The 21,029-nt window shown below is 36.1% G+C and overlaps 1 protein-coding gene across 2 annotated transcripts; it reads right to left on the bottom strand.

The window, feature by feature from the left end:
• Positions 1-5,241: 5,241 nt before the first annotated feature.
• PROL1 (proline rich, lacrimal 1) lies at positions 5,242-17,604 on the bottom strand. 2 transcript variants are annotated; one of them, XM_011927100.1, is made up of 4 exons: positions 17,446-17,604; positions 16,148-16,213; positions 15,917-15,972; positions 5,242-6,060 (listed from the first exon to the last, which is right to left on the bottom strand). In XM_011927100.1, exons 2-4 carry the CDS (start codon positions 16,196-16,198, stop codon positions 5,784-5,786), a joined length of 384 nt encoding a protein of 127 aa, XP_011782490.1. In that variant the 5' UTR covers positions 16,199-16,213; positions 17,446-17,604; the 3' UTR covers positions 5,242-5,783. The 2 variants fall into 2 exon arrangements, with proteins under 2 accessions (XP_011782490.1, XP_011782489.1); XM_011927099.1 differs by lacking the exon at positions 15,917-15,972.
• Positions 17,605-21,029: the final 3,425 nt, after the last annotated feature.

The raw sequence follows: 21,029 nt of genomic DNA, 5'->3' as shown, positions 1-21,029 counted from the left end.
GAAATGTTAATGAGTATGTTGTAATTCCTGAACTCATGTATAGAGAAATCATATAGCTAGAGGACCCTAGTGTCCTATTCTCTTAGAGATTAGTCCCCAGAAACAAACTAGCTGTGTCTGAACTTCAACTCTGCCATTTACTCTCTTTGTGGCTTCCGATAAGTTACTTAATTTATCTGTTCCCCTTCGGTGTCTCATTACCTCCACTTACAGAATTTTTTTAAGTTAGACTATCATTTTTGGATGTGTGGAAATTTGCTGTTTAAGGCAGATTTTTGGGTAGGAGAGAATTCAGCTGATTTATACCATTTTCTTATACAAATTATTTGAAACAAAGGCCAAGGTGGGTGGATCACGAGGTCAGGAGTTTGAGACCAGCCTGGTCAACGTGGTGAAACCCTGTCTCTACTAAATATACAAAAATTTGCTGGGTGTGGTAGTGTGCACCTGTAATGCAAGCTACTTGGGAGGCTGAGGAAGAATTGGTTGAACCCGGGAGGCGGAGGTTGCAGTGAGCCAAGATCACACCACTGCACTCCAGCCTGGGCAACAGAGCAAGACTCCATCTTGGAAAAAAATTAAAAAAGGATGCCTACATGCTTGTGACAGTGAAATGAAGAGTACAGGAGTACCTCATTTTATCATGCCACACTTTTGTGTGCTTTGCAGATATTGCATTTTTTATAGGTTAAAGGTTTGTGGCAACCCTGTGTTGAGCAAGCCCATAGATACCATTTTTCCAACAGCATGTACTCATCTCATGTTTCTGTGCCGCATTTTGGTAATTCTCACAATATTTCAAACTTTTTCATTATTATTATATCTGTTATGGTGATCTGTAATCAATGCTCACTGATGTTACTATTGTAATTGCTTTTGAGTTAATTGCCACAAACTGCATTCATATTAGACAACAATGTAATTGATAAGTGTTCCGTGTTTTCTGACTGTTCTACCAAGCAGCCTTTCACTCATCTTTCTCCCTACTCTTTGGCCACCCTATTCCTTAAGAAACAATAATTTAAAATTATGCCAATTAATAACCCTACAATGGCCTCTACATGTTCACGTAAAAGAAAGAGTTACACATTTCTCACTTTAAATCAAGAGCTAGAGGCCGGGTGTGGTGGCTCATGCCTGTAATCCCAGCACTTTGGGAGGCCAAGGTGGGTGGATCACAAGGTCAGGAGTTAAAGACCAGCCTGGCCAACATGATGAAACCCCATCTCTACTAAAAATACAAAAATTAGCTGGGTGTGGTGGTGGTCACCTGTAGTCCCAGCTACTCGGGAGGCTGAGGCAAGAGAATCACTTGAACCTGGAAGGCAGAGGTTTCAGTGAGCTGAGATTACATCACTGCACTCCAGCCTGGGAGACAGAGCAAGATAAGTCTAAAAAAAAATATATATATATCAAGAACTGGAAATGATTACACTTAGTGAAGGAATGTTGAAAGCTGAGATAGGGTGAATGGTAGGCCTCTTGAGCCAAACATTCAAGTTGTAAATGAAAAGGAAGAGATTTTGAAGAAAATTAAAATTGCTACTCCAGTGAACACACAAATGATAAGAAAGTGAAACTACGTTATTACAGATATAGTGAAAGTTTAAGTGGTCTGGATAGACGATAAAATCAGACACATTTTCTTAAGCCAAAGCCTAATCCAGAGCAAGGTCCTAACTCTCTTCAATTCTGGGAAGATGGAGAGAGGTGAAGAAGCTATAGAAGAAAAGGTGAAAACTAGCAGAGATTGGTTCATGAGGTTTAAGGAAATAAGTCATCTCTGTAACATAGAAGTGCAAGGTGAAACAGCAAATGCTGATGTGGCAGCTACAGCAAGTTATCCAGAAAATTTAGGTAAGATAATTTCTTATCTAGCTAAGAAAATCTAGCTAAGGTAAAATCAACAGATTTTCCGTGTAGACAAAACAGCAGTGTATTGAAAGAAGATGCTATCTAAAGAAGATGCTTTCGTAGCTGAGAAGTCAATGACTGGCTTCAAAGGACAGGTTGACTCCCTTGTTAGAGTCCAGTGTAGCTAGTGACTTTAAGTTAAAGCCAATGCGCATTTGCCATTCCTAAAATCCTAAGACCTTAAGAATGATGGTAAATCTACCCTTCCTGTGCTCTATAAATGGAGCAAGAAAGCCTGGATTATAGCACATCTGTTTACAGCATGGTTTACTGTTTTAAGTCCACTGTTGATACACACTGCTCAGAAAAAAGATTCCTTTCAGAGTATTGCTGCTTATTGACAATGTACGAAGTCACCCAGGAACTCTCATAGAGATGTACAGGGAGATGGATGTTGTTTGCATGCCCGCTAACACTACATCCATTCTGCAGCCCATGGATCAAGGAGTAATTTTGACTTTCAAGTCTTATTATTATGGAAACACATTTCATAAGACTATAACTGCCATAGATAGTGATTTCCATGATGGAACAGAGGAATGGAAAAATATTTGTGATTCATAAGAGAAGTCCAAATATCAATATTTAACAGGAGCCTGAAAGAAATTGACTTCAGCCTTAATGGATGATATTGAGGGATTTGAGACTTCAGTGGAGGTGTATATATAGATATATATCTCCAGTCATATATATATATTTGGTTTCAAATTCAGTCTTTTAAAAGTGTTTGTCTATTAAATCCAATATTGAAAAAAATTTGTAGTTTTATGCAAGGTTCTGAATGTTTAATCAAATATTTAGTGTCACATCAAATCGATACTCATCATGGCTTTTAGAGCTATAGTTTCTTGTCGCAATTAAGATAATTTCATATTAGATTAGTTTGTGACCATGTTTTGAAATATAGTAAACTTTAACAAATATATCTTCATAAATAAAAATACCCAGGGAATGAAAATATGCTTGGACTCTGAGAGAAGTTTGAATGTCAACCTTCTGCCTTTTGATCAACTTAGGAGAGCAATTAGTATCTTTTATTATTTTATTGAAACTTGCTGTCAAGTTTTAGAATGATATAAAGATAATAATTTCCTTCAGAACGAAACTAATAAACAGCACTTTAAGCAAATTGCTAGAGTCAAGATGCTAATATCAATATTCCTTTACATCTTAGTTCTGAATATTCATAAATGGAGATAGCATATGCTTTACTTCCTATATGTAAAATATTTATTTTACTTCCTATATTGTTCTATCAAACAAGTTGTAAACAGGGATGATGCATTCTTACCTAAGTAACTATTTTATATGCATTATCATCCAGAACATATAGTCTTGAGCTTATTTACATATTTTTAAGCATAGTAACATTTTGCTTTCTCTAAAGAGTCTAGGAATCTTAAGCCTAGGTAAAGTAAATAAGGGAGAAGGCAGGTAGAAGAACAGAGAGTAGTATATAATGTTTGGAAAAAGAAAAATATAGGCCCAAATATCTTCAAATTCAGTTCTGTAACATGTTATACAAGCCAAGAAAAACAGGTATGAGTCTGAGTGACCTCTTGAGCTTGTAGATTGCTATTGCTAGCAGTCTTTTTGTTGTCATTGAGGGTTGGGATGGGGACAGAGTCTTGCTTTGTTACTGAGGCTGGAGTGCAGTGGTGCAATCATAGCTCATACAGCCTGCAAATCCTGGTCTCAAGGGATCCTCCCACTTCAGCCACCTAACCAGGAGCCAGGAGTTAGGACAACAGGTGTATGTCACCAAACCAGCTTTTTTTTTTTTTTTTTTGTAGAGATGGGGTCTAGTCAGTAGAATGTAAAGAGTCGTTTGTTATAGAGTAGTTTAGTGATTGTGTGTAGAATTCAAGTGAAAGGCAGGGGTCCAGTTTCATTCTTCTTCACATGGCTAGCCATTTATCACAGCATAATTTATTGATTAGGGGCTCCTTTCCTCATTGCTTGCTTTTGTTGACTTTGTCAAAGATCAGATGGTTGCAGGTATGTGGCTTTATTTCTGGATTCTCTATTCTGTTCCATTGGTCTATGTGTCTGTTTCCACTAGATCAATTGAAGTTGATATTTTAATTATTTTATTTCTTTTCTCTTACTTTATATTATTATTTGCCTATATTTTTGTTACCTGGTTGAACTTATATATATATGTACATTTCCTGGGTAAAGGCAATAAAAAACTGATGTCATTTATTTTTCTGCTGTCTCTGCCCTTTCTATGCAGGAAGTCAGGAACCCTCATATTTTTCCTTGACTACTTATTTGGCCTCAAGATGCTGCGTGAAGCTACTTGTGGTGTCAGCCTATGTGCTGATAAATCCTCATTAGCAGTCCACTCTTCTCTGCCTCATTCTCAATCCTGGGAGGATGATCATACAAACTCTTACACGTGGGTTTCCTTACCTGTGAGATTTTTGTTGGGTTCTGCTGGTGAAATAGGTGGAGGAGAGAGGTAGGGGTACTATTTGGTATACAAGATAAAAAATGGTACAACCGTATAGGTTCCTTGCATGAATGGAGCTTAGCTTCTAAGAAATCAGAGAACTGAGAACTAGGCAGAGAAGAGTTGACTGCTAATGAGGAGTAGTAGTCACACCTGGCAGTAGTCATGTCTTTGAAAGTAGTTTCAAGTGGAGGTAAACACTCCAGTGGGACTCTCTGGGAAAATTCTTTCTGAGTCAATTCTAAGAATTCAGTGAGATTCCAGGCTCTGAACCATTAATCATGTAACTATTAGGAGACTATTATTTGTGTAACTATTAGGAGCTTAGCTTAGCTCCATTCATGGCAAGGGACCTATACTGTTGGACCATATTTTATCTTTTATACCAAATATAAAAGATTTATACCTCTCCCTTCCACCTGTTTCATCAGCAGAAGCCAACCAAAACCCCCAGGTAAGAAAACCCACATGTAAGAGTTTGTATGGTTATCTTCCCAGGATTGAGAACTAGGCAGAGAAGAGTGGACTGCAAATGAGGAGCAGTAGTCGCATCTTTGCACAGTGGGTCTTATTGGGTGGAATCTCCTTCATTGTCCCAACTCTTCTTCAGGCTCTGGGCTCCTTATTTGTTTGTTCCCTTTGCTTCATCAAATACAGGACTATGACCAGCTCTGCTGGGAGACCCTGAATGTCTCGATAGCCCTGTATTTTTTTTTTTTTTTTAAAATCCTGTCCACTCTCTTTAAATACAGCCTTCATTAATTTTTTCCCATAAAGGGTCTCTGTTTCCTTCTGGGAACCTGTGTAATCAACTCTTGGTAGGTGATAAAATATAGGATAGAGTGATAGTCACAATGATAGCAATAGGTGCATATTACTGCTTGAATACTTTATTTATTTAGTGTGCCAGTTAGATCAGGGTTGGTTCCATCAAAATCATTGCAGTTTATTTCTTCTAAGATATCAGAGCAGTTTGGAAAATATCATTTATTGCATCTTCAACCAAAAATGGCAAAGAGTTTTTGCCAAAAACTTTTAGAGGCTGTGCTGCTTAATGTAGTTTGGTTGGAAGTCGTAACTTGGACAGTGGCATTGAGCAATATGGCGTGAGGAGGGTTGGTGAGAATTTCAGTAGTATTTTCAGTAGGTGCTGAGGGGATTGCTGCTGATGTGGAGGTGGCAGGCTCTGGTGTTGAAGAGATAGGTACTGTTGAGGAGGTGACCATCATTGTGGGTTTTGTGGAAGTGCTGGTGGTTGCTGTTTTGGTAGGGGGATTTGTGATGATTGTTTTATCTGTAGTGGTGATATTTATTTGGCGCTCAGGGTTAGAGATAGGAAGGTAAACAGCAAGGAAAAAAGGAATAGGAGGAAATGGGGGTTTTAATACCCTAATAGGTCCTACATAGTAAGGTCTTAGTGGGAAATGTAGGTTTGGATAACCCTGAAAGAGTCGAGGTTGCCTAATAGGTTCCAGTGGAAAGAGTTGAGATAGAATGACTGCTTGGCTAAATTGAGAAAAAGAAGATGGTGGAACTCGCCCTGGGACAAAGGGAAGAGAAAGTGGTGAATTAAGTCTTGAGCCATAGGGAGGTGGGGGACTTGGTGGAACCCATCTTGGCCAGTAGGGTAGAGGTGGTGGCAGCTGGCCAGGCAGATATGGTCTTCTGGGGAATCTTTGACTCTCACTGGGCTGTGGAGATAAAAACAAAGGCAAAAACAGTTTCTAAATTTGATCATTTAAAGTTCAAACATTAGGATACACTATGTATTAGTATGTGTACTATGTATACATTAGGATATACTAAGCCATAAGTCATATATTTCACTGAGAAAATAAGTTAGAAAAAATAAGGAATAGAAAATTTCTTGTTTATTCTGGATGCCTGTATAATCAAAGAGAAGTAGAATAGTATTAAATCAGAAAAAACAAAAAAAGTGATAAGCTTGCTATCTGACCTGTAGGTTTTAGGGAGGAACCAAATCACCTTGATCATGTATAAGAAAAGACCACCTTTGAATGTAGTTTCAAGTGGAGGTAAATACCCAGGTTGACTATCTGGGAAAATTCTTTCTTACTTCATTCTAAGAATTCAGTGAGATTCCAGACTCTGAACTGTTAATTATATAACTATTATATGCAACACTTCTTTCTAGGGACAAAGAAAAACAGATTTAAGACACTGCTTATGTGAGTCTGAAATCCAGTGGAAGATATAACCCTCAAACGACAATACGAGGCAATACAACAAAAAGCCTATGGAGCCAGTATAGTATGTTGGTTAAAATGAAGACACTGGAGTCTGATTGCTAGAACCTCCTAGAACCAGTCTTTCCACTGTTGCATGCTAGCTGAGTGACTTGCTTATGGTTATCTCTGCCTGTTTCCTCACTCCTCAACTGGTTCTAGAAATAGTTCTTAGCCATTTATAGTGGTAGATAGGATTATATATAATCTATGAAAAGTGCTTAGACAGAGTAAGGTAGAGTAAGGGCTCAATATAATTTTGAGTTATTTTGTACCCTATTTTTTTTTGAGACGGAGTCTCGCTCTGTCGCCCAGGCTGGAGTGCAGTGGCCGGATCTCAGCTCACATTTTGTACTCTATTAATAACAAACGCAGCTTGCAGATGGTAGCAATTCAAGAAATAATTGATTAATACTGTAAACAATTATAGCGATTTACAGGAAAATTTTAATTTTTATCAAAGAGAGAGGACCAATTGCCATGTAGAGAAGATAGCATTTGAAATGAGGATAAAATAACAGAGTAGAAACAAGGAGGAAGAAGCCAAATTAGAATAATACCATAAACAAATGAACAAGGTCAAGAAAATATAGATTCTATTCTAGCAACCATCAGAAGACCAGTTTGCTTGAAACAAAAGCTTTAGGAAGGTGCAAGACTCTAGTCATTCTCCTATAACATTCAACTCCTTCCTGTGTCTCTGCCATACTGCCTTTAGAAACATCAAACTTTTGGATCAACTCTATGCAAACTACCTTCCCTAGTCCTGCTTCCATGGTAATGAACATTGCTGGATGAATGTCACAATCTCTAATGGTAGCAACACTAGAGATCTATAGTGTCTGTGTTTGTCTGGTGCATCAGCACTGCTAAATCATTTCCTCCCATTTTTCCCAAAAGGCTATCTTCTCAGCATCTATACCTCACTTCTACTTTTCTTACTCCCCCACTACACTCATCGAAGATGATCTTGCTTTCTATTTTACATAATTTAGGCCATCACACATGAGAACTTCTTCACTTTCCTGCCCTACACCTATAAAACTCACAAATATCTTGCTGTTCTCTCTTCCTGTTTAAGACCAGTCTCTTCCCCTGTGTTTTACATCTACATCTTCTCCATCCCTAGGGTCTTTCTTCTCTTTTATTCTTGTAAAATAAACCTCTTTTTAATCCCTGTCTGTATTCTTTCAGCCTATAATATTGATTGATATCTCATGTATTAAAAAATCTCATTCTTAACCTAGGGTACCCCTGAAGCTTTCTTTACTAGCTGATCTCTCTCCATTCCTAGCCAGATAGTGATGAAAGTTGGTGTGGATTTTCTGTTTCCACTTCTCAATTTCCCTTCTATCCTGGTTACTGTCCCCATCACACAACTGAATGTCTTACAAACATCAGTGACGACTCAAAAATTCCAAGTCATTTCAGAGGGAGCCATAGTGATGTCTTGGTCACACGATCAGTTCCTCTTATATCTACATTTGCCTCTTATATGTACATCTACAGGTCTTAGTTATCACCTTTTATTCTTGTAATATAAATATAAACACATTTATTTGGGTTCTTTCTGGGCTATTGATCCATGGACTTCCAAACCACAGGCTATCCAGGATCTTAGGCCTTATGGCCAGAAGAAGAAAAATAAGCCAGGTTTATAAAATTCTCTTTCTCTTTGTAACTTGAACTAGGAAATATTGAGATATCCTAATTAGAAGTAGGAACTAAAATGTGAATATTGTGAGATGAGAGGAGCCAGACAGAGGTTGGAGCTTTAATAAAGGCCACGTGCAAACTAAGCTATAAGGACACAGGGACTGTGAGTAAAGAGAGCACATCTGAGGGAGGGAACAGTAGAGAGAGAAGCAGGGATGCCATGAGAAGCAGAGACCAGTTTTTAGGGCTGCCTGCTTTTGCTGTGCCAGTTCTACTTTATATTTATTCTTGCATTGACTTCCTTATTTAAGGAAGGAAGAAAACATTTACTGAGAACCTGGCCAGGCATGTTTCCTTCCTTTAAGGAAAAAAGAAGTCAATGCAAGAATAAATATAAATTAGAACTGGCACAGCAAACTAAGGCAGCCCTAAAAATGCAAGAATAAATATTGTGAGTGGAACCCTGTTCTTTGCAACCAAACACGAAAGCCTGTACCACCATCCAATCTCATCTTTTGCCACTTCTTTCTCCTCACTCTGGCCATTTAGAACTAGTACTAATTCTTTTAACATAACGAGCTCTTTGTGGCAGTCCCTGTGCCTTCATAAAAGCAATTCCAGTAGCTGAGAATGTTTCACTCCTGCCCTAATTTTCATTCACTTGGCAATCTCTTCCTTCAAAACATTTAAGTAGCTTCACTCCCCTCCCCCAATACTTTGATATGAAAATTAAAAGAATTGTACAGAAAATATCTTTATACAATATAAAATCAGCCAAAATTTTACTTTTGTAAAACTTTTATTGGAGACAAAAGCAAACTTCATCATTTTCTTTTCACAGTGATACTAATTATTTGTTTTGATATTTTTCTCCACTTTTAGGCCATGTGCTATTTTGCTGCTGTTGAAGGAATAAGTTGTATCTTCTTTAGCTTTGTGTCTTTAGTATCTTAGTCAGTGCTTGGCATCTTTGTGAATAATAAAGGGTATGAGGAATTGGAGGTAAGCTAGGTGTCTTTATTCTTTTTGTTGCTTCAGCACTTCTATTATAATACTTATAGTCACTTATAATATTGTATAGTGTAGTAATTATTAACTTCTTCAAACAATGTCTCTGTATTATTTATCATTCTGTCTTCAGTTTCTGGCACCTTGGAGGTTCTCAGTAAATTTTATTTTTTTTAAACTGGGTCTTGCTCTGCTACCCAGGCTGGAGTGCAGTGGTGTGATCTCAGCTCACTTCAACTTCTGCCCCCCAGGCTCAGACAATCCTCCCACTTCAGCCTCCAAAGTGCTGTGACCATGGGAGTGTGCCACCATATCCAGCTATTTTGTTTTGTATTTTCTGTGGATATGGGGCCTCACTATGTTGCCCAGGCTGATCTTGAGCTCCTGAGCTTAAGCAATCCAGTTGCCTTGGCCTCTTAAAAGTGCTGGGGTTAAAGGTGTGAGCCACCATGCGCAGTCAGGTTCTTAGTAGATGTTTTTGAATAAATGAATGTGGACTCAAATAAAATTGAGATATTAATTCATGACTGCTAACATTAATGAAGACATAAGTGCCAAGAGGAAATAAATTAATTAAGTTTTAATCCTTTTGAGTTTGAAAAGTCATGGAAGTTTGTAGACCCAGATTGAAATATCAGAACTGGAGAAATCGATTTGGAAAGCACTGTTGGGTCAAAGCAATAAGTAAGAAAGTAATGAAGAAATGGCTGAAGACAGAAACTTGGACATCAATAAGAGAAAGGTAGTGAAGCAGGTAGTGAAGGAAAATCAGAGACAGGAGGAAACCCAGATGGTACAGTGCCATGGAAATTAAGTTCAAAGTGAGCTTTGATGAGCTGCTCTTTGGACCCTAAGCAGAGGTGGGGAGAAATCATGTGAAAAATTACACCTTACAGCAAATAGCTGACCTCTGACCTCCATTCTTATTATCTTTTCCTATTCTCTTAACACAATTTTTTCCCTTGCTAGTTTCCCTCATCCACTGGCCAATGGTGGTGAACTTTATAACCCTAGGCAAATGATGAAAATGCCTTCTTAAGGAGTCTACATTTGGGGCTGATTACCTCCACAAATGATAAGCTTATTTGAAACAGAATACAGAACTGGCTATTTTGAGTTTCATTTTTCTTATTTGTTAAGGGAGAATAATAATTGTCACATGGATTTCTGGAGAGATTAAACAGCGTACTTTGGTAATATACTTCTTGGCATATGTTAAACACTCCATAAGTGGAAGTGGTAACTTTAATATTATTATTATTCAGCCCACCTATATTTAAATTTGTACTCTCTCTGTAGTTTTAAGATTTGATGGTTTTAAATAATCAAAAATGATTTAATAATGTGTGAGTTCCATGAGGGCAGATATTTTTAAATTTATTATTTATTTGTCAAACATTTAAGGAGCTTAGATGCAATTTTGTTATATAGATACATTGGAGTTAAGGTGCAGGGAGGTCAAAGCAGGGTCTTGTAGGTAGGGGTAAGGACTTTGTACTCCTGACTTCTAAGTGTTATGGAAAACCATTAGAAGGTTTTGAACAAAGGAATGATATGGCAATATTTACTTTGGAAAAGCATCTTTCTGGTTGTTATGTGGAGAATAAACTACAGGGACAATAGTGAAAGCAGGGAGATCAGTTATTGTTGCAACAGGTAGGAAGCGATCGTTGCTTGGCCTAGAATGATAGCAGGAGGGTGGTAAGAAAGGGTTAGATTTAGATGATGTTTTGAAGGCAGAGTGGGCAATATTTGCTGAAGGAGTGGATCTGGGAAGTGATAGAGTCAAGGATGATTTCAAGTTTTTTTTTGACTTGAGCAACTGGATTTGTGCTAATAGATGGAGAAAGGGTAAGAGGATGGTGTCCTGAGACACTGACATGTAGAGATCAGGAAGAGGAGATGTGTCTGGAGAAGGAGACCAACAAGGAGTCGTCATTGAAGTAGGAGAAAAATCAGGAGAGTGGAGTTGAGGAAAAAGAAAAAATGCCCTTTAAGTAGGAAACTGATCATGTCAAATACAATTTAGACATAATTATCATGGAGACTGAAAACTGACCCTTACACATGGTCATTTGGAGTACAATTTGACAAATGTGGTTTCATCTAAATGATGTGGGCAAAGTCTGCTTGGAGTTGGCTTAGGACAGAACAGGAGAGAAAGTGAAGATGTGCAGAGGCAACTTTTTCAAATGGACCATGATGGGAGCCATAAGATCAGTGGAGAATGAAAACAAACATATAGATGGTATTACCTCATATTTATGTGCTAGTAGGAACAATCAATAGAGAGAAGGAAAAGTTGCTGATGTAGGATGTTTAGATTTAGAGTAGATAATTGCAGGATAATTGGAGGAATCTCCTTGCATAGGGGAGAGGATGGGACCTACTGTACAAGTTGAGGGGTTGGTCTTAGAATACACTGGGGTGATTTTAGTTCATCCCAGATAATAGAAGAAAAGGCAGAAGATAGGCAAATAGATCAAGGCAAGTTAAAATTTTGTTTCTCCATTCATAAGTTATGTGAATTTAGATAAGTTATGTAACCTCTTGTTACTTTCCTCATCTTTAAAAGAGAGAAAGTAACAGTATCTTCCACATGATGTTCTTTAGAAAAAACAATTAAAATGACAAATAATTTAGCATAGTCTTTTGAAAACTCATGAATAATGTTGAGTTAACTTTATGATTATTTTGTAAATGAAGTATCAGGTTTTTACATGCCCTTTTGCCTTGATCACTGTCTCTGTAGACTGGGAGTTAGCCAACTAAGGCTGTGGGCCAAATGTAGTTTGGCTGTTTTGGTAAATAAAGTTTTACTGGAACATAGCCATGCCCATTCATTTATTGTAGCTGCTTTCAAGCTACCTCAGCCAAGTTGACCACTTATACAGGCCCTCAGAAGCCTACAATATTTGTTATCTGGCCCTTTTCGGAAAAAGTTTGTCAGTTCCTGCTCTGGCTATTGTTACCAATCTGTCCTGTATCCTCTGACAGTCATATACTCCTTGAAGTTAGAGGTCATGTTTATCAGTGTTGGTACCCTTCTTACACTATAGGTGACATTAAGTAAATATTTATGGATGCCATTCAGATATTTTAGAAGTTTCATTTTTTTCCTCCAAATCATTATGGATGATGGAAAGTAAGAGTGTGTGGGAAGAGACGGCTTCTTTCTGAGGTCTTGTACTGACTTCATGTACTAAATTTTGCATGTCACTCAGAGTAAAACTAAGGCTCTGCAAAAGCCCATGAGACCTGATGCAGCCTCACCCTCCTCTAACTCTCTAGTCTCACCTCCTGCTCCTAATACTTCCCACCTCACTCTCTACCAGCCATGCTAGACTCCTTATTCTTCACACTAGGCAAGTGTACCCTACTCCAGACTTTGGAACTTCCTGTTTCCTCTGCTTGCATGGTTGGCTTTTTCACCTCTTTCAGGTCTTTAATCAAATGCCATTTTCCACTGGGCAACCCTATCTAAAATCGCATCCTTGTTCTACCCCCTACTAAAATTCCTTCTTCCCAAATTTTCTGCATCACATAGTCAGTTATTTTGTTTATGGCTTGTCTTCCCCAAGTAGAATATAAGCTCCATGAGGTTAGAAACTTTTTGTCTGTTTTGTTCACTGCTGTTTACCCAGCATCTAGAATAGTGCCTGGTAAATAATAAGTGCTCAATAAGTATTTTGGGTTGAACAAATTACCCGTATTTGGTGATAAGCAGAAATTTCTTTCACTTGGTTTCAGAATGCCATTTCCTTCCTTGCACATGGCAAGGAGCATAAGGCTTTCCCATGACAACATTTGAGCATTTATACAAACCCATAAGAAGTCCTCAGCCTTTCTCTGTTTGATTTCTCAGTTGACCAGGGCCTCGCTACTCAAAACGTTATTTGCTGACCAGCAGGTCAGCATCAGTATCACCTGGGGGCTTGTTAGAAATGTAGACTCATGGGGCTCAGGCAGACCTACTGGATCAGAGTCTGCAGTTCTACAAAATCCCTAGATGATTTGTGTTCCTGATAGAGTTTCTAGAGTTTGTAGAGTTTTGAGAACTACTGGCTGTCTTCGGTTATTTGATATCTGCTTATCGTTGGTTTAGTTCAGGCTAAAGGTTTTGCTTTGCTTTTTGTAATTATTTTATCATAGCCCCTTCTGTAAAGTATTTTATTTATGTTCCCTTTTTAAGCTTATTTTACTTTTTACTTTTTTAAAACTTCCATTTCCTATCCTTATAGATTAGAAACTGCCAGACTGACAGCTTAACTAGAGCAGTTTAGTGGACAGATTGTGCTGCAAACAAAGGCTTCTCTATGTTAGGGATGGCAGGTATTGGCAAAAATGCTGTCCTTATTCATCTTGTGAGCATGGCAGATGTCCTTGTCAATCAAGAGATATGTTACCTTTGAACTTACACTTGACCTATTATCCATCCCTGTGTCATACTTCATATAGCCTATCCAATGGCACAAATGAACAGGTACGACTCTGAAACCTGGTTGTTATTACTTGGCGTCAACTACACAAAGGTCCATACACTCGTTGTGTCATTCCCCTAATACTTATTGAGGATTTATCTCATGTTCAGCTCTGTGCTATGTAAAGGAGCATCCCAAATAGTCCGTGGGTTTTTGTGAGGTTTGGGAGTAAAACTGTGCTCCAGAGTACGTTGTAAATATATAAATACGAACTGTTATTTTTAATTTAAATTCTGGATAGTCCCTATCTCAAAAGAGATAATCTCTGATATATTGAAAGTTTTAGATGCTAAGTACAATAAAGTTTCTTTATTTAGACTAACGCCTAAGACTGTTGTTAAGATTTACCAACTTTTCATGAGACAATGAATACAGCAAGAAATTTTTGCTAGAGTGACATTAAAATTATGTCTTGTGGTTCTTGTTTTCTTATATCCAATAGTATTTAATTCTAACATGAGAACATTTATGTATTAAACTCATTTTTTTTAGGACATGGAATCCTCTGCTTCTTATATAAATGCGATTCTATACTCTTTCAAGGTAGAAAAGAATTTAAGTTGCATTTGTCTTGCAATTCAGGCTTCTGGAATAAAAATATGCCATTAATTCATATGAATCCTCAAAATGGATGCTTTATGTAGGGTTCCTCAGAAGTTGTCTATCCTCAGTATGAAACAGAAGGCTGTAGGTAGAGAAACAAAGACAGCATTTCCTCTATTTTTGTCTCTGAGAAGTATTCTAGTCAACAACCTCTATTTCATTTCCCCCAACTTTCTCAAGGTTACTTGATCATGGATCTTTCTTTACCTTCTAATTTATTGTATAAAGTCTGAATTAGTGTTTATTAATGTTAGCAGAGAAGTCATATTTGTCATATTTGGGGAATTCTACCAAAAACGTGGCATTCCAGAGTAATAAATTTGATAATAATTGTAATTATTGACTTACATTTTTTCATATGATGGATTGATTTAAGTTGAATTAACCTTGAAAACTCTCTTTATAAATTTCATGCAATTATAACATAATAGCTTGAGAAGTAAATTTCAAGAAAATTTACTCAAGGGGTCTCAGACTTCAGCATGAGTAAGAGTATCCTAGAATGCAGGTTTCCAGGCCCTAAGATCAGCTATTCTTTTTTTCTCAGGTCTGGATAGGGTCTGGAAATGTTCATTCTTAATAAGTAGATCAGGTGTTTCTGATATAGGTATCTCATGGAGTATAAAACTCTTCTATTTCAACCTCAGAAATATAATTTTTATACAAATGTTATTACATATCACTATATGCTTCAGAACAATACAAATGTCATTAAATATCACTAAAGAGATTTATACAAATGTCATTAAATATCAAAAAATGTTTCAGAACAATAATGCTACTTTATTTGTGTCATTGCTAGGGTCTATTGATATTTATTTATTCACTAGTGTCTCTTAGGTAGATACTATACTAGGAAAAGAAGACCTAATCTATGAAGATCTCAATTTGGAATTCGACTTTGGTATTTCTGTGTCAACCACCACTAGGCCCAACACACAGTGGATTATCAGTGATTACTAAGAAATGAGACAAATAGGGCTCTTTCTCTCCTCTCAAGCCCACCCAACCCCAGCATATGCTAGAGAAATTTGTCTTACTCTGAAATTCATATTATGCTGTGATGTTTTTGGCTATGGCACTTATCAGTTGTTACTTTGCATTATGTGTTTTTGGATCTCCTATAGAGCTTTAACAAATGCTTTTCAAACGTTTGAATTAGGGTAAGTGCTTCTTGAGTGAATGATTTCTTTTTCTGTTTTTATTTTTTTTTCCCAAGTGAGTAGCACTTTAAATTCCAGTCAGTTAAAGGAATATTTTAGTCATAACAAATATATTTTCAGGCATCAGAAAGGCTTTCTGATTTTAGTTTTTATAAATATTTTCAATAAAAAACTATTGTACAATCAGCAATCCTTGCATTGATATATCATGTTGTCTTTTTAGAAAATTTATCATGAAGCTCCAACTGTATACTTTCTTATTTCCTACAGCTTTAAAACATTTAGTAAGCTTATATTATATTTTTCTGAAAATTTGATGGTAGTCCTTTTGAAAAAGAAATAAGAAGGAACAGATGTTTCTAAATAAGAGCTAGCTCTCCTAGATACGACCTGCCCTGTGTCCTCTTTCTGCAGTCCACTGTCCCTTCACGCTTAGCAACCAATGACTAGATGGTTACTCATAAATGAGAAAGGAAAAGGAAAGTAAGAACAAGTGCATAATGATCCACAGCTTGACACTGTATTTTTATATACAGGACAAAATTGTTGGTATCAAAACTTTCTTTGAAGTCATGATTAACAAGAAGTATGACAAGTAAATTTAGAATTGAGGGAACTTACTGTGAAACATGAAATAAGAGCCAACAGGCCCAAGAGGAAATTTAATTTCATTCTTTAAAGTTGCTCCTAAAAACAGACCAAAGATTATCCACAATTAGCCAAATCAATCAACAGTGTTTTTCAAAATAAAAAATTTAGAAGCATTTTAATGCTTGTTATGTAAAATGATGAAGAAAGACCAACATAACCTTTGAAGATGTGCTTGATATTTTGGGGAAAGGAAGCAGCATAGATGCACAGCAATACTGTCATGTTTGTGGTTTTTAAAAATAAAAAATGGCACTACTTTATTATATGAAAGGTAATTTTCAGATAATTATTGAAAGTACATTTTAAAATTAAAGCATTTTTGGAAATTCCTTGTTGCCTTTAGTGGTGACTACCTTGGAACGTAACTAATTAGGGTATACTTTTAGTGCGTTTACTTAAAATTAATCAAAACTTACAGATTTCTATAGATTTGTGACCTAAATATTGTCAATGTGACAGGACTGTTGTAAAAAACAACTTCTTAATGCAATTATTGTGTTATTACTATTAGATCTGTCTGAAGCAAAAGAAATTGTATAATGTGTATTTTTCCTTTAACATCACTCTACTGAAGTATAATTACTTTCATATGATTTTTTTCCAAGTTATTCCAAAAGTCAATTATTGTCTATCAGTGTGTGAATTAGAAAAAAGAGGTTTTTGTCCTAATTTGTTTATAATTTTCAACAATATTTAGTAAGTACATGGCACTCTGGGTTCTGGGAAGGCAAAATTCAAGCGCATAGGCTGACAGATTGTTCTGGGGTCCATGTGGTATCTGTCATTTGCATTAGCCTTGAAAGTAACATAAGACAGATTGATAGATCCTATAGTTGTATGTGCATGTGTCTACCCCCTTAAAATAACTTTTTTTCTAATATATTTTCATATTAGAAAGCAGTTTAGCAGTACATAAGAAACATAACTCAAACAAGAACAGAAATGCAAATCTATCTTATACACCTTTTGAAGACTCTTCTACTCAGGATTGATTTTAGAGACCATAAAATATAGCAGTGGAAAAAGTCAATAGATTGTGAAATTGGATGTAAATTGTGCAACTAATCAATGTGAATGTTCTTGACACTTTTTCAGAAATTTTAAGGAATTTTACCACTGACAATAATTTTTTTTTTAAAACACATCTGAGATTTTTAGGTAACATGACTATTTCCATCAAAAGTCATGAGAGTGATATTCTTGAGAATATGAACAAAAGCTAGAATTCCAAAGTGAAAATTCTTACATTCATATTTCTATATACCTACCTTGGTAGAAGATTCTTCTTTGGAACAAATTACTGCTTAATCTTACTCTTGCCAGATACTCAATTTAGGTAGCCACAATTTAAAAGTCCAAGAAGAGAAGGAACTTTGATGGAAAAGCCTTTCTTCTTAAATACCTCTGTCTTGATTTTTTTTGGAGTTAAGAGAAAGGTTGAGAGAGGGTAAAGTTCTGTATTGATATTCTTTACTGAAACAAAGAAATGATAGTTGCAGTTGCCAGTTTGGCAGCTTCATCTACAGAACTGTGATCCAATCACTGTTCTAGCAGGCCCTGGGGCAGCACACAGAATTCTGGAGTACAGTGGTTTTCAAACTTGACTGCACATCACACCTATCTGGGGAGCTTTAAAAAAATTCCAGTTCTCAGACCTTACCCCAGAACAATTTATCAAAAGTTATGGGGCAGGAAGACAGGCAAAATAATTTAATTTTGTTTTAAAAATTTTATTAATTTTATTTATGTTTTTTTCCTTCCAGATTTTATTTTAGGTTCGGGGTATCTGCGTAGGCTTGTTACATGAGCAATTTGTGTGTTGCTGGGGTTAGTTGTACAAATTATTTCATCACCCAGGTAGTGTGCACAGTACTCAATAGGTAGTTTTTTGATCCTCACCCTCCTCCCGCTCTACACCATCAAGTAGGCCCTGGTGTCTATTGTTCCCTTCTGTGTGTTCCTGTGTACTCAATGTTTAGCTCTCATTTATAAATTAGAACTTGCAGTATTTGGTTTTCTGTCCTTGAATTCGTTTGCTTAGGATAATGGCTTCCACCTGCATGCATGTTGCTGTAAAGGAACACAAGAATTAAAAAACTCCCCAAGTTATTGCAAAGTGAAGCTTTGTTTGGGAACCACTGCTGTTAAATGCTATAGATACCGAAGTTTTAATGTGTCTATATATACGTATCAGAACTGACACATATATATATGTGTGTGTGTGTATATATATATATATATATATAAATAAAGAGTTGGTTTATTTGAGAAGAAGCTTATCTGGGAAGAAGGAATTTAAAGAATGGAAAAAGTAGGCAGTTGAAATAAATTCTTTGTCTTAATTTTGAAAATAATAGGAGATATCTAGTGGTAGGAGATAATTAGGAAATAGAATCCTTCTAGTTTCTTATTTTCAATTTGATATTTCTTTCCCAAATGTATAGTTTTATTTAAAGATATTGTACACATGCATTTGAGCTACTTAAAATGTTAAATAGATAGAAATTACTTAATACATTTTTCTGAAGTTAATAATGAATATCTGGACTGCTTAACAGATAATAAATTCTCCAATATATGTTGCATTCTGTAAGTATGTGGTGTTATCCCATTATCTAAACCAGATGGATAAATACAATGTACACTAGTCTACCAGAGATGGGAGGTATGGGAACATTACACAATCTATTTTACATTTATGGCAAAAGGATGTAGTAAATTACACAATTTTATGTATAAGATGAAGGCAGGTACTGAGAAATTTAGTCATATGAAATAAAATCTATTCAGTTGAGAGGAAATTACCATATGCTAGAAGACATTATGCTTTATTTTCTAATAGCCATAATTTGTTGAATCCTTACCATGTCCTAGACTGTGTGCTAATCACTTTATATAGATTAGCTCGCATGCTCACAACAACCCCTTGCAATGTATGTTATTATTATATTACTGATTAGATAATAAATTAGAGAGGAGTCACATAACTTGCTCAAATTCACTAAAATAGCCGAGATAGGAATTGACCTTAAATTTGCCATATTTGAGAGCTTGATTTTTCCCCCTAATTATGCTACTTTGTCTCTCAAATCCAATTATTTGAACCACTGAAGTAATGAATATATTTTTAATAGTAGCACTCATCGACGCTTGAATATAACTCATCAGTAATACATGAAATCTATTTAGGGAGTAGTAAACCGAATTTAGAGGATGGATAGAGCAGAACAGAAGTAAATATCAGATTGCATTATATATAGGTACTTTTCAGGATATATTATATGGTTATACATGTGGATGTACTAGTTATTATGTAAAATATATGTTTTCTGTCAGCTGCAGTCAATAAAATGTAAGAGTCTTTCGTTATAGGGTAGTTTAGTGATTGTGTGTAGCATTCAAGTCAGATAGCCTAAGTTGAAATGTCACCTCTCCTTCTATTAGCTGTGTTTTATATGATCAGCTATTTAATCCAATTATGTCTCAACACTGTCATTTACAAAATAAGATAGTAATACTTCTACGTCTTGATATTGTTCTGAGGATTAAATAAATAGGAGATAGAAAATTGTGACCCATGTTACTAGTAAGTGTTAGCTTTTCAGTGGGAATGTCTTTCTTCCATCATGCGATTTTTAAAATATTCTGGGTGTGATGAATCTCTAGTAAAGGGGTAAAACACATTCAAATTTAAAAGGTGACTTAAAAGCTTTTGGTAGTGAATGGGGAATTAAGTTTGAATTGATCTTAAACTACCTAGTTTTCTTTGCCTCTGTCTTTGTCAATGACAAGTTGACAATTAGAACTCTTATCTCCTTTGTTAGTATGCTGATTATAGACAGTTTTGTTTCTGTACCCTTCTATGACTCAGGAAATCCTTTAAGTTAATATCTAATACTTCCTGAATTGTTACCTTCTCTAGTAACATGCTCATTTTGTGAAAAAGATGAACAACTTCTTTTTCTGCTTGGTGTTGTAAATTGTTTTGATGCCCAGTATATTTTCAGCCAAGTGTTTTAAGAACAAGGTGTGATTTGTTGTTGTAATGAATCACTGAATATGAAGGACTTAAGAATGAACATTATCAAAATTAAAACAATTTCTGCATGACTCATAGTCAACAAAGGATTAGTTTCCAAAGCAGGTGGAAGCACATTTCTTTTCAAAATAAAAACTGTTATTCAAGAGAAATTTTAATTAACACCTGGCTTTAAAAGATCTTGACTAGATATTTTCTAGAACAATACTTAAAGCAACAATTGCCTTTTGTTAAGAAAATTCAAGTTCCTGATATAGTCTCACTGCTGTTGGTGAATGAAATTACTTATCATGACATGTTTCTGATCAAGAAACTGTTTTCATAGCAAAAGAATGTGATTATGAGCTCATGCATATGAAGTTCATTCTTCTTACCACATAGCCCATCACAGAGAATCATCTAGTCTGATAAAACAGTACAATGGCCTACTGAAGACTTTATGATACCAGTTGAGAATATATAGCCTGCAAGAATAGGTTCTATTTTATAGGATGCAGTACATGCTTTCAATCAGTGACCAACATATGCATCCAGCTTTCCCAGGGCCAGAATTCATGGGAACAGAAATTAAGGCTCCTCTTATTATTACAACGAATAGCCCACTCACAGAATCTTTGCTTTCTGTCTTTGTAACTTTGAGTTATGCTAGTTTGGAGGTCTTGGCTCATAAGGGAGGAATTAGGACATTTTGATTTCCTCATGTCACTGAACAAAAATAAGTTAGTGTTACTCTACTGGTTAGCAGGATTGTTCCTGATTACCAAGGGGGAAATTGGGTTGCTGCTAAAAAAGAGGAACACAGAGGACTGTCTG

The sequence above is a fragment of the Colobus angolensis genome, unplaced genomic scaffold, assembly GCF_000951035.1.
Source record: "Colobus angolensis palliatus isolate OR3802 unplaced genomic scaffold, Cang.pa_1.0 Scaffold70, whole genome shotgun sequence".
Classification (NCBI taxonomy): Eukaryota; Metazoa; Chordata; class Mammalia; order Primates; family Cercopithecidae; genus Colobus; species Colobus angolensis.
Note: the sequence above shows the minus strand (reverse complement) of the source record. Positions and strands in the feature narration are given on the sequence as shown.